The 15,995-nt window shown below is 37.9% G+C and overlaps 1 protein-coding gene across 3 annotated transcripts in view; it reads left to right on the forward strand.

The window, feature by feature from the left end:
- git1 (G protein-coupled receptor kinase interacting ArfGAP 1) overlaps nt 1-15,995 on the forward strand; it is a 46,427-nt gene that overhangs the window by 15,122 nt on the left and 15,310 nt on the right. Inside the window, exons 7-17 of one of the 3 annotated variants that reach the window (XM_088346508.1) lie at nt 686-780; nt 869-911; nt 1,395-1,421; nt 1,844-1,892; nt 3,002-3,074; nt 3,540-3,637; nt 4,222-4,333; nt 5,904-6,028; nt 7,970-8,122; nt 11,717-12,058; nt 15,900-15,977. In XM_088346508.1, the coding sequence (XP_088202634.1) occupies nt 686-780; nt 869-911; nt 1,395-1,421; nt 1,844-1,892; nt 3,002-3,074; nt 3,540-3,637; nt 4,222-4,333; nt 5,904-6,028; nt 7,970-8,122; nt 11,717-12,058; nt 15,900-15,977 (1,195 nt within the window). The remainder of the gene's footprint in view (nt 1-685; nt 781-868; nt 912-1,394; nt 1,422-1,843; nt 1,893-3,001; nt 3,075-3,539; nt 3,638-4,221; nt 4,334-5,903; nt 6,029-7,969; nt 8,123-11,716; nt 12,059-15,899; nt 15,978-15,995) is intronic. The other 2 variants (XM_088346510.1, XM_088346509.1) reach the window with 2 other exon arrangements.

Below are 15,995 nucleotides of genomic sequence, written 5' to 3' on the forward strand. Positions count from 1 at the left end.
TTAATGTTTGGCGGTATCTGGCGCTATTTCAAAAATTCTGATAATGGAACATTTTATGGTTTTGTAAAAGATCGAACAGGACACATTCTTTACGTTATTGGATGAATATAGGATACAGAGTGTGTTTTCTTCCTTAAAAAGCTTATGTAAGGCTTTTGACTTTTTGCAGCTCCAGACATATTTTGTTTGTTTCGTGTTTTGGTTCAAGTTGGCCCTTTCAGCTTTTGGGTTGCTGACTGGAAATAAGATGAAGTCTTTTATGACGTCCACATTATGGCGACAAAGTATCACGTGAAGTAAAGTCCATTGTGTCAATACAGCTGTGCAATAAAGCAGAAAGATTACTTTCAAAGTTATTATTTTACACAAAAGAAGCTAATTGTAAAAAACAACATTCATAAAGTACAGTGGTTTTTTTTGTTAATCAAAAACTTAAACTGTAAATTGGGTTTGTTCTTTGGTTTCAATGTATAATGGAGTTTTTAATAGATAAATAAATAAAGGTTTCTACTTCGCAATTTTTGTCTATCGCAGGACTTTTTGGGAATGCAACCCCTGTAAAAAACGAGGGATTACTGAATATCATAAATCACAGGCAATAGCCTCCCTGACCGGTTGTTTTTCATTAATAATGTTGTTTCAAAGCCAATTGTCCAAAATATTTTGTCTGATGTTTGTGATTTAGGCAGGCGGGCCACATAGAGTTGGCAGAGCGACTGGTTGAGTGCCAATATGAGTTGACCGATAGGCTGGCCTTCTACCTTTGTGGTCGTCGCCCTGGTAAGCCATTGAACAAGCATTTATTTGATTTACTTTATAAAATTTAGGATTTATCCTAGAATAAATGTGAATGATCTTTAACTTTCAGATCACAAAAATGGCCATTATATCATCCCTCAAATGGCAGACAGGTATGGACCATTAACTTGATGTTTTCTAAGTTGAACTCAATGTTATCCTTGTGGAAGATGCAGTTGAGGGATACTTTAGGTTTGATTTTGATTAGTACTGTAACAGGAGGGTGGTACCGCAGTGAATTTTAAACCCAATTCTGACAGCTGTTATATTCTTTATCCATTCCACATATTACTTTCTCAATTCCAGGCAAACAATTAGTTACTATTTAATTTTTCAGGGTTTTTAGAGCCCGAATTACACAAGCGTTGAAATGGAACAAAAATGTACAGCCAGTCACATTCAAGTTATAAAGCTCATGCATATTGTAAAAATTTTGATGCTATTACGAATATCATTATACAATCTGCATCCCAAGAATTTTGATGTGGTGAATAACAGCTTTTCAGGCCGGTTCTCTACCCTTCTTTTCTGTCTATTTCTTTCTTTTGCTCACTCGTTTTCTGTTCTCTCCAATTTGCTTCGCTTGGTGGAGCCAGAGCTCGTCCTAAGTGCCCGACACAGAGGTATCTTAACTTTCTTGTTCCTCTTTTCTCCACATTTCTCCTCATTTTTAATGCCTTTCCAAAAATCCTATCTGATGCAAGTTTCCATGTTGTCCAATGAGTTTTCATTGTTGAAAGCAGAAGAAGTACTGTAGATTACTAGAGTTATTGAGCTGTAGCAAGGCAACAGCTTGGCAACTTCTAGCTGCCCTGCTGTAGCGTTTGCTACCTCAGTTTCAGCCTCCCTCAGGGACGGTAAATTCTTCCAAATCCAACTATGCTTCCTATCAATACCTCCCCACTTCCTTATCTCGTACTCATTTAGCTATTTGTTCCAACTTGTTCTACACCATGTTCAGTATTCTCCCTACCTCTGTGTGTCTCCCGCAACGGTCTATTAGCAGTTCATTTGATTTCTTTCTATTTTTTGTTTTTCTTTTTAGTCTAGACCTCTCGGAACTGGCCAAGGCAGCCAAGAAGAAGCTCCAAGCTGTGAGTTCACAACATTTTTGGTATTTAATTCTGCATTGCAAGTAGTGATGGATGATTGATAAGTTTATACCTTAGTAGAAAGTCAAATTTAGGAAAGAAGACATGAATTCATTTTGAACTGACGAGGAGAACGGGAGATAACTCTACAAACTACCCCCAAGATGCAAAATTTCAGTCTGTTCATAAAGTCCACCCCTGAGGCCTTTCTTTTTATTAAATTTCCTAGGTTACAAAAAGCAGATCCATTCTAAAGGGTGTAAAATTCAAACAACAGCAACAGGATAGGTCAACAGTGACGGTCATTTAAACAATGAAAAGTCAATAATAAACAACAGTGAGCAATAATAGTCAAAACATTGAAAAACTCAGGCTTCCTATGCAATCCCTTTTGTATGTGTCCAATATTAAAATGGAGTCAAGCAGAACAAATTTATCAATGATCATTTGACTTTAACTAATAATTAAAGTTTGTCAGGAATAAAAAACAAAATATATATCTAATATAATTTTTCTCATGTTTATCTTTTCCAGTTTTGTTTTGTTTTTTGATGGGGCTTTTAAACATCTGATTCAAATCTAGCTTATTATTTGGCTAAATTCCAAAGTGTCTTTATTTTTAAATGCATGCAGTGGCTTCCTATGAGGCAAGTGTGATTTCTTCAGCTTCATGATAATTTGCATGAGACTTCTGGAAAATATAAAAACCTTGCTTGAACCTTTCAAAGTTCCTTAACAGATATTCACGGAACCGCATCTGTTCTGCATCTGGTGTGCATTGACTCGCAGATTTAATTGCTTTCTATTTTTTGTGACTTCATATGGACACTACGCCACATGCATTCCATAGTCTGTAATCAACTAGTCAAGTATGCCTCCAGTAAACCTTTCTGGGCCATCTGCAAACAAAATTTGTTGTAAAAGAAGGTTCTAGTGGCAATGTGTGAACGAGCACATTCCCATAATGCTTCTTTGTGTAATTGAACGCTATCATCTTTGACTGGTGTGTTTATTTGAGCAATTCTGGATGACTTTGTTAAAATTGCATTTATGTATTTTAGAATGCATTTTCGTACAATTACCATCAAAATGCATATTTTCTTGTCTGACAGCTAAATAATCGTCTATTTGAGGAGCTTGCAATGGATGTGTACGATGAAGTGGATCGAAGAGAAAATGATGCAGGTGAGAGCTGTCTTGATGTTTTTTCTTCCTCTTACCAAGTAGCAATTTGAATGTAACATGGTACAGTTATCTGAGTTTGAATTTTAAAATGTAAAGGCGCACAGCGAAAATAAGTGTTATTTAGACACTGACAATGAGAAGCTGAGATTGGCCAAGTGGAAAAAAAAGTCGATTGAGGGAGGAGAGGCGGAGTAGGAGGAGGAAAGAATGCCTCACAAATTGTCAACTCTCTCCTCTCGCCACTTCCTTATTTCCCCCCCTTTCTTGAGAAGTAGGCGTCATATTTGCTCTTTGACTACTGCTCTAGAGGTAAGTGGCAAGGCGCATACACATAGAGCACAATGCATGTTGCACTAAGTCTTAGTGCAGTGCATAGCTGTGCTTGGGGAGGTCGTGTCTATGCTAAATAGAAAACTTAGTTTCTTAACCACACACATTTATTTTTGGTCCGCATTCTTTTTCCAGTGTGGCTGACTACACAGAACCACAGTACTCTAGTTACAGAGCGAAGCGCTGTGCCTTTCTTACCAGTCAACCCGGAATACTCTGCCACGCGAAACCAGGTAAACCAACTTATATGCTAACTTTTATTGTATGAATAAAAAAACCTAGTTTACACAGTTGAAACTTTAATAGTAGGAAAAAATGCTGTCCTGGATTGTGTTAGTGAGTGAAATAGACAGCTGTAAGAAAGTGAGCTGAAAAGCTTCATCTGTTGCATGTAAGCGTAAGCATAACATCTGCACGCTGACGTAAAATTTCCACAATTGTTTGTATGTAAGCATATTTGTGAAAAGTTGAAAGCTTTTGTGAGTGTTTTTAGTTCTCCAGAGAAAAAGAACATGAACACATTTTCATTTATCTTAAATGTATTTTGGGCTTTTATTTATTTGTGTATCTGGATACTATTGATTGCATGTGTGAATGTGTGTTGTCCAAACATTCAGTATGACTGTATTTTTCCACAGTGCATGGCCATTCATTGAGCACAGAAACCTACTGGCAGTAAACTTAACAGTCAAATGGATATTTATGGTGCAACTCTAATAATGAGAGCTGATACATTTCCACATAATTTTAGGTTTACCAAAATGATGACATGTTTTTATTTGGTCATATGTTCCATTTCTGCTCTCTTTATCCCCAGGGCCGTCAGAAGCTTGCTCGTTTTAACGCTCGGGAATTTGCTACGCTCATCATAGATATCCTCAGTGATGCCAAAAGAAGACAGCAGGGCAAAGGTCTAAGCAGTCCAACTGGTAAGAAAGTGGTTTGAGGGTCTCAGAGTCAGGACTTTTTTTGGGTTAAACAATTTAGAATAGTGACTGTATTTTGTCATTATCCATAAGCTTTGCAGGGTTTTTGCTTCCGCACATCACTTTTCTGCATACAGTACAAGTGTAGCACTGATGAACACAACAAAAAAAATAAATCACTGCTGATATTGATTCAACACCAATCGCCTTTATTCCTTTCACCCTAACCTTAACAAGTAAAATGAATTACAGTAATCCCTCAGTTATCGCATTTAATGTGGACTTTAATCCCCCAGCGAAAAGTAAAACAATCCGCAATGTAAAAAAATCCGCAATGTAACGCCGCCCTTTCATCAAAGTACCCAAGGGTCAAATTTACCTCGAGATGAAGTCCTTAGTGACAGAGAATATACAAATGTAACAAAATAACAACAAACAAAGTACAACAAAATTGGAGGGCTTCTCCTTTAAGTGCAAGAAAGTGATTTAGAGAGGGACTGCCTAGCTGCATGCTAACATCTTGTAACCTCTAGTTGAGACAGCTCTCTGCGATGACTAAAACACAACCGTCCCGAATGTAGCGGTTTCCCACGTATTGTAGGTTCTGGTCATCTGTTTAATGAGTTAGGATCTGCCGTTGGTGAGATACAGGCTCGGTTGGGGTGGCATGTGAGAGTTGTTACGTAGCTTAGCTATAACAGCAGGTTAGACCTGCAGCCCCGCTATTGCCTTCTCTCTTCACGCCGCCTCAGTCGCTTCCCGAGACTCACAGAGCATCTGCTGGTAATCGCCATTTCTTTGCAATCATCTTACTTGCCTCGGAGTCCGATTTAATTGGTGGGGTTTTTTTCTTCGTGACCAGCCACTAAAAGCTAGTTGTCACCATGCTTTCTAGTTTGTTTTGGGTGAACTCATTGAATTGTGTGCCCGACCTGCTGTTTGACTGGCAGCATATACTAGCCTATCACAGTCACACACACAATCTGCCAAACCAACACACAAGGTCCTCTCTAACCTGCCCCCGTGATAGCATTTGCTACGTGCTGTATGCTTAGAATGCATGATACGTTTATCAATGACGCAAAAGACAATTCAAAGTGTGCAGAGCAGTGAACCAGCGATAACCGATGTGCAAAGTAGCGAGGAGTCCCTGTAAACACTTAAATAATGGATTGTTACGTATCTTGGAAGTGTAATCTCTTTAAATTTGTGTTGGGAAGGAAATTGGCTCAAAAAGTACTTTTTGACTATTGATGTTGTGATAACACATGATGATTTACAACAGCTCATAGAGCATGAAAAACGGATGAACCTGGATCAATCAAATCTTCTGACAAAATCCAAGTCCCTCTGATACTCAGAAAAGAGACGTATTGGGAGCTAATACCAAATATAGAATTGCGATGTCCTAAGTGAGTACTGTAGCATGTGTTGCAAAATGCATTGATGCGAGTGTGGTATTTTATCACGATTAAAAAAAGGACACAGTCTTTATTTGAGATAATATTCCACAAGAAATTACTATGTGTTATTATTGTATGGTATTTTTTAGTATTCTTGTTTTCCCATGCAGATACCTTGGATCTTGGATTTGATGATGACCAGCATGATTATGATAGTGTAGCTTCTGATGAAGATACAGACAGCGAGCTTGCCACTCAAAATAACAACAACACACAACGCAACAATCGTGCAAAGGTACCCCGATTAAATTCTACCCCAACTAATTTAAAAGCCAATTCTGTCTTAATTATCAGGGAAAAGCAGATAGGATTATTAATGGTTTCTTACATGACTGGTTGTCCCAGCTTGCTACCGGAGTCTGCCACATAGCTAATGAATGACATCACCAGCCACATTGGGATCCTGTTAGCGGGGCATTGTTCATAAAGAGAGAGGAAGGGGAAAAAGTGACAGGGTGGCAATTGCATAGCACAGAAATGCAGTTAAAAAAAAATCAAAAAGTGGTGCTAGCTTGCCACTAAGTGGTGCCATTTTACTGCCAACATTTTAAACTGAAGTAAAATGTTCAGCATCTTAATAAATTTGTTGATAAGTCTCTAAAGTGAAAATTGTGTACTTCTAAAATTTGAGGTTGGCTGATATTGTGCCTTTTTATTAGAACATAAATAATGACGGGCATAAACATTTATTTATTTGTTACTTTCATTTTCAACTTGCCTATTTCAACTATCAACTGATATGAACTGTTTGCTACAATTTATAAAATGATTATTCCAAACATATTGGATTCAACAAATGTATGTTGATATTGTCTAGTCATAAATTGTGTTCAAAACATGTTTTTGTCCCCTTTCTGGTAGTTCTTTTAAACTGCATGTCAAGGACAGCAGGAGAGGAAGTTGAATAGAAAGCAAAAACCAAAGCTGTTTTGTGTTTTTGGACAAGCTGCAGTGTCAGCCTCAGGGAAACTCCACGGCTCTTCCTTTACATGCTTCTAAACTTTGTATTTATTAAAGACACCCTAAAGTAAATTCAGATGTTTTTCTTAATACAGTTTACACCCTTATATTTCACTGGAAAGTCTTAATTCATAATAACAACCTTCAAGCTTTTCACTGTTTTGGCATGACTGAAAGGCCCAAAGCAGCCCATGAAAAAGCCTCTTCACTAACATAATAAAACACCCGTGTCTTCGTTTGATTTAGTGGTTGTCTGATAAGATGCAATCGTGTTAGAAACTTGAAAATGTATCTTCCTTCAGGTTCGGCTGCTTTGTTGGTGTTTAGAGTACATTACAGCTTATTTGACGTTTAACTGACTGTAATATATATAAAATCATCCAATGCCAAAACTGATGTATAATTTCCATGGTTGAAAGCCAGCAAAACTGGGATGGCCTCCTAGTGGAGAGATTTTTTTTAATTTATTAATTTTTACTACATTATCATTTATTGCCACATGAGAAATATACTGAAAATTGTTACCAATAAGTGTTTTTATCCATTTACCAGTAAAGTACAGGTATTATTAATTTCAAATGCAAAAGGATACCCATCCCTAATTAATTTGCACCTTCTAAGTATTATCTTATTTTACTATATTTTTTATCTTAAAAGTCAGAGTATGATAGTTTAAATTAGCTAAATGATCTGATGAAGCAAAATTGTGTAAAATGTTATTTTTTACAAAGTATTTCTTCAATTATTTCCTAAAATAAGAAAACTTAATATTTGAAATGAGCAAAATATTATGCCAGTGGAACAATACATTTTTTCTCTGAAAAGGCATTTTTGTGTGTTTGTTATACTACAGGTTTTACTAAACTTTCTAAGAGCACTCTTTTTTCAGTATAAAAATCTGTCGCAGTACTAAGTTTAGTTTCGCAAAAAAATAAAAATTATATGAAGAAATATACAGGGTTCCTGCGGATCTTTGAAAAGTCTTAAAAAGGCATTCAATTCATTATTCTAAAAAATTGTTTCTTGGGTGTACTTGGTCTTAAATTTGATTTCAAAAAGCATTAAAGAAGTCTTAAAAAGTTATGAATTTAACTTCCCTCAAGCTGTAGGAACCCTCATGTAAGAAGTGGCATGTGTGAGTGAGATACAATAAATAAAAGTGCTGACTAGATATAAAGATCTTGGAGTTAATTTCTTTCCATTTTCCTTAAAACAGAGTATGGACTCCTCTGATTTGTCTGATGGGCCCATCACTCTGCAGGAGTACCTTGAGGTAAAGAAAGCCCTGGCCTCTTCAGAAGCCAAGGTGCAGCAGCTGATGAAGGTCAACAACAACCTCAGTGAAGAACTTAGGCGGCTTCAAAAAGAGGTAGGAACACTGAAAAAAATACAATTTTAGTTTCAAAAAATATTTTTGGGAGGAGGGTTACCAACACAACTATTTAAAAATATCTGCCAATGCTTGCAAAAAGCTCCTGAAAATATTCTATGAGACAGTAGTGGCAAGCGCCCTCTTCTATGCGGCAGCGTGTTGGGGAGGCAGCGTCAAGAAGAAGGATGCCTCTCGTCTCAATAAACTGGCTAGGAAAGCGAGCTCTGTTGTGGGCAAAGAGCTGGACAGCCTAACAACAGTAGCTGAGAGACGAGCACTGAAAAAGCTGAGGTCAATCATGGACAATCCATCGCATCCACTACACAGCGTTATCTCCAGACAGAAGAGCAGTTTCAGCGACAGACTGCTGTCACTGTCTTGTACTACGGACAGACTAAAGAGATCTTTTCTTCCTCATGCCATGAGGCTCTTAAACTCCACCCGGCAGAGTAAAGGCCCACATTAAACCACACCACCTACATTGGATATTACCGAATCTTACTGCAATATGTATTCTGTGTAGCACTATTTAGTTACTCTATATAACACGCTACAGTGGGCATTTGCACGTCACACTGGGTATTTGTATATTGCATTCTTTTGGCTTTATTATTGTACTGTTCTCAGCTCAGGGATGCTGCTGGGAATGTGAATTTCCCTTCGGGGATGAATAAAGTATCTATCTATCTATCTATCTATCTATCTATCTATTAGATGCAGACGCAACAGTAGCTTTTTGTGCATGGCAATAATTTTATCAAGCTAAGATAAAAGCTCCAGGAGTGAATTAGTCTGTCTGGAATTCAAAAAGGCTCCGGGATTTGTGGATAGTCTCTGCAATATCCCTTGGATATAATGGACAGTACCTCTGGATTGAGACCAGGTTGGCTGTCCCCTTTTTAAGAGGGGGGACCAACGAGTGTGTTCCGACAACACTGGAATCACACTTCTCAGCCTCCCTGGTAAAGTCTATTTGGGGAGTACCGGAGAGAAAGTTCTGTCTGGAATTAAAATCTCAGATTCAGGAGGATCAGTGTAGTTTTTGTCAAGGCAGTGAAACAGTGAACCAGCTCTCTACACCCTTTGCAGGGTACTCAAGGGTGCATGGGAGTTTCCCGATCCAGTTTACTGGAGAAGGCGTTCGACCGTGTTTCTTGGGAAGCTTCACTGAAACGTTTTTCAAGAGTATGGCGTACGGGCCTGTCTTAATCCGGGGTGTTTGGTTCGGTCCCTGTATGACCGATGCCAAAGTTTGGTCCGCATTGCGGGCACTAAGTCATATTTGTTTCCATTAGGAGTTGGACGACTCCAAGGCTTCCTTTTTGTTTCTGGTTCTTTTCATAACCATCATGGATAGCCGTGGTGTGAACTGCTTCTAGTTTTGGGGCCTCAGCATTGCATTTCTACTTTAGCAGCTGATGAGGTGCTGTCGGTTTCACTATGTTTGTCATCTTATTAAGGCAATGGCCTCGACCACTACCCTTATAAGGCAGGGTAAAACTAAAACAAAGTACAAAAAAGTGCCGTTAGCTTGCTAACTATTGGGCCTGGGCGACAAAACACTAACGCAAAATATCGTCACATAATTTTTTTCCATGATGAATAACCTAAACATTTGATAAAAGTAATTTAATCTGTAATAACCACTCGACCGCCTGAGGAAAAGGGAGTGCTAATGCAATGAACACAAGTTCCTCACCAACATTCAGGAAATTAAGAAGGTGACACGGCCTAGCCAATCATTTTGCAGGAATAGCGAGAGGGCGGTTCACAGTGAAAACAAAAGGACTACAAGTTCATCGTTAAAAATGAGAGCTTAAAAGGTGAAGCAACCCCATTCAAAACATGCTGAAAGAGTTGTAGACAGGAGAAGCCCCTTATCTTAAATTGTTTGGAGGTATGTTGGCTATTTAGAGTCTGATAAAAAAACGAGACGGGCAACACGACAAACGTATTCCACAATTTAAAACAGTATTGTCTTCTAGAATACCCTGGTAGAAAACAAATTCAGCCCCAAAAAAGTGCTAGCGGATGTTGAACAAGCACCGGGCCCCATGAAAAAAAACTTTCCAGTAGTGAGCCAGCTAACAAGGCGCTACCTGCATTCACTTGTTTAATCTTCTTCATATTTGTTAAAAAGGTGTGTAATAGTTACAATGCTTCTTTGTTCTGACATTAAAGACTGGTTAAAACTGCATCGGATTTTGTCAACTGTCATTAAAAAAATGAGACCTAAAATGTGGAAAGAAAATTGCTGTTATAATTAAAACATGGGTTTTTTTGTGATAACAAGGTTTGTCAAATCGCCCAGGCCTACTAATGATACAGAAAGATTTTGTGCTAAGATATGACATGCTAATAACGAGTTACAAAAAAGTACCTACGAGTGTACAAAATCCAATTATAAACAAATACATTATATACAGAAAGTTATCACAATCTGTTACATACTTACGGACAATTACTGTCCAACGCAACAAAAATTGAGGTTTTTTATCAAACGTAACACCGTGCTTCTATACTGTCTCAGAGTCAGCGTATTTCTGCTGGTTTCCCTAAGCTTTAAACAATTAACATGTTGAACAGTTGAGCGCGCCTAAGACCACTCTATCTTTTTTGTTACGAGGCTGAACAAACATGCAAACTGTTTTACCTCGCTGATACCATGGCATTGAGTTTTAATTGTCTTATAGTTGCCTGATAGTCTTTCAAAAAGTAAATGACTGGTAATTACGCAACAACCAAAGTGTAGCATCAACACCAGGGGTCTCCAAACTTTTCTGGCCAAGAGCTACTTTTGCTTACTAACTAGCACTCAGGGCACCCAGTTTGATATGCATTTGTAAAATAACAACTTATCATGTTAGTGCTATGTTGTTATTACAAGTTTATTTATTGGAAGTAGGTTTGAATAGATGCAGTCTATCACTAAAAAAACATTTTATTAGAAAATAACAATAACCCAGCACTAGTGAGCTATTTTCAGAACAGGTCCGCAGACACCTCATTTGTCTGTAGGGGGCACTTTGGTGCCCGCGGGCATCAAGTTGGAGACCCCTGAACTACACTGCAAGCATTCATCCACTGCTGTCACCATTCTGTTTTTCTTTACTCAGCCTCAACGCGTAATGCTTTTTGTTTCAACCAAATCCAAATATATGTAAGTTCAGAAAGTTTGCACACTTCTCATATACTTTGAACGCAACCACTATTGTACTTTAGAGGTACACACACCGTAAAGCCAAAATTTACAAAACAATCATGTTTTAAATAATAACATCCCTACCAGCTAACTATGTGTAATCGTGACAACTAATCCCGTTCAATTTACCATTTTTTTCTTTTTTTTGGAGACATCCATCCTTCCCCAACAGCCGATATTTGTCCCGTCATGTAACATGCCAGTGTAATGTGCCATTATCACACATCTGTCCGACTGATATCCACTAACACGAGGTCCTTTGCATCCTTTTACTGTATTTGTGCTTATAAATGTTTGTCTTGACAATTCAGTTGACACCTCCCTTCCCCTGAAACTCCCCATTTACCCCCTCCCATCCCCTGCCTGGCCCTCTCCCTCCTGTTATGTAGATCACACGGATGCAGACAGAGAACAGCGTGCTGCGAGGTGGCCAGCACGCTGGGGGGCCATTGAGCCATGGGGTCGGTGCCCCTGGTGTAGGAGGAGGAACAAACTGGCCTGGTGGGGGGACGCGAACAGTAATTGGTGGGGGCCTGACTGGATTGGGAAAAGGAGTTGACCACTCAGGGCTGACAGCGCCTTCTTCAGTTGCCTCGCAGTCCCATCCCCATCGGAGAGATCGCCAGGCCTTCTCTATGTATGAACCCGGGGCTGCACCCAACCCCACGGCACATGGCCCCCCAGCCCTGGACTCCCTGGCAGCCCGCCTGCAGCCCCTCAACACACCCAGCGTAAGTTAGAACTTCCTTCTAAAGGCTCTAATTGGCTCTCCTCAGCCTGAGTGATGGTTTCAGTTAAATCAGAGCTCACCATTTCTCTCTGAATCATTCTCTTTCTGCACTTCTGCTTCATCTCTCTCGTTCAGAGGTTCACCATTGTGTGATCTTGTGATATGCAACTGAAAAACCTAAGTGCCAAAATAAATCATGTTTATTTGTAGAGCCCTAAATCACAATAAGTCGCAAAAGAGATGCGCGGGTCACAATTACCACTCGTTGTGTACATTTGAATCATTTTGTAGGGAAATTGCAAAATGTGCTTTCTAAATTTGAAAGATTGAATAGGAACTGTCTATTTTGTTTAGTACATGAAAACAATCAATAATTCCTCCCCTGTTCATTTTTAATCAACATTTTAAGCCTCTTTTCTCCTAAATAGCGCTTATAATTACCAGCAAATGCAAATTTGTTTTAACTTGCTAGAACAATACGGTTTTCACATGCAAATATTTTTACCTTACAAACAAAAAGTCTGTTTACTGTTGTAATTGTAGTTTGCTATGGTGTAGTATGAAATTCGTAGCTGTTACTAGCCAGTGGTTTGCACGGAAACACAGGATTTCCTGTCATTCTGCTCTCCTCAAAGTGTCTTTTTGGAAAGGTTTTTTACCGGTTTTATATTATTCTTGATAAATAGTAAACAGTATGTAGCGGCTAATGATTGACAATAGAGTGGGGCATATACTAAAATGTTGAGAACATGAACAAGATTTTAATCTATCTACGTTGGTCATATTCCTCAAGAGGGGTGACTGACAGCAGGACAAACATACAAAAACAAGGAAAATAAAAGGGGGCGAAAATGCAAGATTTTAATCTACAAAACTAAAATATCGATGCATCCTCTATATTTCCAGTGTTGGTAAAAAGGCTATTATAAATAATGCCGTTATGTTGCGCCCTTATTTTTTTAGTAACAGGATAATCGAATTATTTTTTCCGCTATTACTGTTTTTGACGGTGAAAAGCAATGCATTACTTTGGCTACAGAACGCCAAAGCTGGGGTGCCCCCGGACACCCGAGGGTGTTTTCAGCAGCTCTTTTTTATGCTCTATCCCGAGTTGTTCTGTCGCGTCTTTTTGGATAAGGTCGTCATTCAAAATAGCGACTACCAGATAGGTAGATAGCTATTACAGATATAGTATTTGCTAATACGCCAAAAGAAAAGACGAATAAAGGCTGATTGGCCAAATATGTGAGCTGTTTTTTAGACTGTACCCTGACTTGTGTCGTTTGCAAATGAAATGTCTCTTTTGAGACTTTTGGGCTATTGAAAGTGAACAAAGGGAGCCGGCACCCCACCAATCCACAGCTGACTCCCCCTGAGATGCCTTTTTTCTCTTATAATTGGTCAATACGCATTTTTTTTAATCTGTTAAATTTGTTGAGCACAAAAGAGGTACAAATTGTTTTGTATTTGATCTTTTTTTGTTGTGCAATACATTTTTATTTATATTTCCTATGTTTTTCAGTAGTATGTATTTATGTGAAAACAAAGTTTATTCCTTTTTCTTTAATATCTTTTTTCTTTAGTTGTATTTTTTCATTTGTTTTTGTTTCATTTTTGTCATTGTTTTCTTTTTTTTTCATCCTTTTTAGGTTATTCAGTGCATAATGCTACATAATAATTAGTAATGTAGGGATTAAAGCAACAAAAACAACCTGGAAAGCAGTTTGGGACCCAAAAGAACCCTTGCCAAGCCGGAAAAAAAGTCTCTCTAAATTTAGTCGGAATTCCCATCCCTTCAAGTAAACCCCGGTCAAATACTGTGGTGTTTTATAGTTGCTCAGAAACTATCAAATTCTTTGACATACAACTTGTTTTAAAGTAACGGAAATAGTTACTTTACTAAGTAAATAGTTTATTTTACTATAGAGTAATTCGGTCACTAACTCAGTTACTTTTTGGGAGAAGTAGTGAGTAACGGTAACTAATTACTAAAAATGAATTAGTAACTGTATATTTCCAATGAATCAAATTCTACTAAGCAATTAGTGTTTTGTTGGTTCATTTATGTACTACTTTAGGGTTTCCTTGAGCTTTTTGTGTAGTTTGTCTTATAATTGAATATAGCTATGTCAGCAGCGCTGTATGAAGTTAATAAGCACACCACAACGTTGCTGCCAGCTAACAAGATCCTTACCTGGCACAGTGTATGGATTGCTACAAATATCATACATTCTGGATTCATTATCAATCTACTGGAACATAAAATCTTTTATCTAAGTAGTAAGTCTTTTATTTTAATACTATTGATTATGACATATTCTATCTTAAAATATTAGAATATCTAAAAGAAGTAGCCGGCTAATAAGATAATCAGCAATATTTAAAAAATGAAAAGCTTGCAACAGTCAGTTGATTTGTAACTAATCCAGAATGTATGACATTTCTCACTTGATCAGTCATGTATGTATATATAGTATGAACAAACGGTGATACAAATGTCTTCCGAGACATTTATTGACTAAATGCAAATGTGAAATGTGATACCCAGAGGTAGAGGCAAAGCATATGAAATGACTGTTGAGGTAAAATCCACTCACATTTGATACAATGTTCCATGTTTCCACTTTTTAAATCAAAAACTTTTCAGAAGTCATTATTGTCTTGAAATGTCAGTTTAGTTTTTTAAACAAGAAAGGAGAATCGTCAGAAATTAGCAAATTATTTTCCCCAAAAATATTAATGAAGAACATGGTATATAATATTTTTGCCATATTGCCCACCCCTAATCGGAGAGTTTTTTGGTATTTTTTGTTGTTCACATTAAATAAAAACACAGGGGGAATGAATACACTAGTCAGCTGAAATTTCACTGAGTTCTGTAAAAAGGACTTAAGCTGTTCTTACCTTTTTAATTTATTACAGCCGTGTGCAAGTTTGTTACAGACATAGCATAGGAATCTAACAGTTATACCTTTGACTCCCATTGTAATTAATATTTTTTCGCTTTTTTTTTTAAACTTGGTCAACATTTAATTATTTATTTTTGGGGGAGGTTTTCCAGGTAAAAGTCGAACTTGTTTAAACGTGAGCTTTACAGCATTATTATTATTATTAATTATTATTATTGTTTATTTAAATAATAACTTTACACATCTTCCAATTAGCACTCCTCTAAAATGTGTTTTCATGCCACTATTTTTTAAATTGTTCATAAATGTAGAAAGCATCTGCCGTCGCAGCTGTACTTCTACACTCCTTTAAACTGCAACTGAGAAAGGCGCTATATTTCAAACAGTTGTGTGTAGGTAGTTTGCAAAGCTCATCTGTCAGATCATCCAGCACCAATCAAAGATCACCTTATGGTCATATCTCTTTTCAAAAGACTTACCTTGTTTGTCTTTGTGTCTGCCTCCTCACCTGTCTGTCTCACGCTCACTGCAGTGCAGCCATGCATCCTCGGGATGTAAGCATTCTGTCTGTCAGTCATTGTTTCTTTTGCCGTTCATCTCCACACTGTGCTTGCCCTTTGCTCATGATCTGCAGCACTGGGGAACATCAGTGTTGTGTAGTCAGTTATAGCCAGTTTTCCTACTGTGTGTTATGTTATAAATATTGTTTTATTGATAGTTTGTATACAGTATCTTAGTTAGCAATACCATTAGAAGGCTTACTGTGTTGATGAAAGCAAGCTGACCCATCATCTTATTTTCTGCTTTCTCTCACCTCCCTTCTGATGCCGATTTCCCTCCGTCTCTACTAATCTCCTCCTGATTATTTTATCCATTGCTCTCATCCCATCCCTCTTTTCCTTTATCCATCCCTATGCTCCCCTCTGTTCACAGGTAAGGAAGGGTAGCACAGGTGGTTTAACTTCTTATGGAGGCCATTTGTCTGGATCTTCGGAGATGGGGCGATACATGGTGAGTGCTGCATGTTTT

Source organism: Urocampus carinirostris, chromosome 10, assembly GCF_059441175.1.
Source record: "Urocampus carinirostris isolate Australia breed hairy pipefish chromosome 10, RoL_Ucar_1.0, whole genome shotgun sequence".
Classification (NCBI taxonomy): domain Eukaryota; kingdom Metazoa; phylum Chordata; class Actinopteri; order Syngnathiformes; family Syngnathidae; genus Urocampus; species Urocampus carinirostris.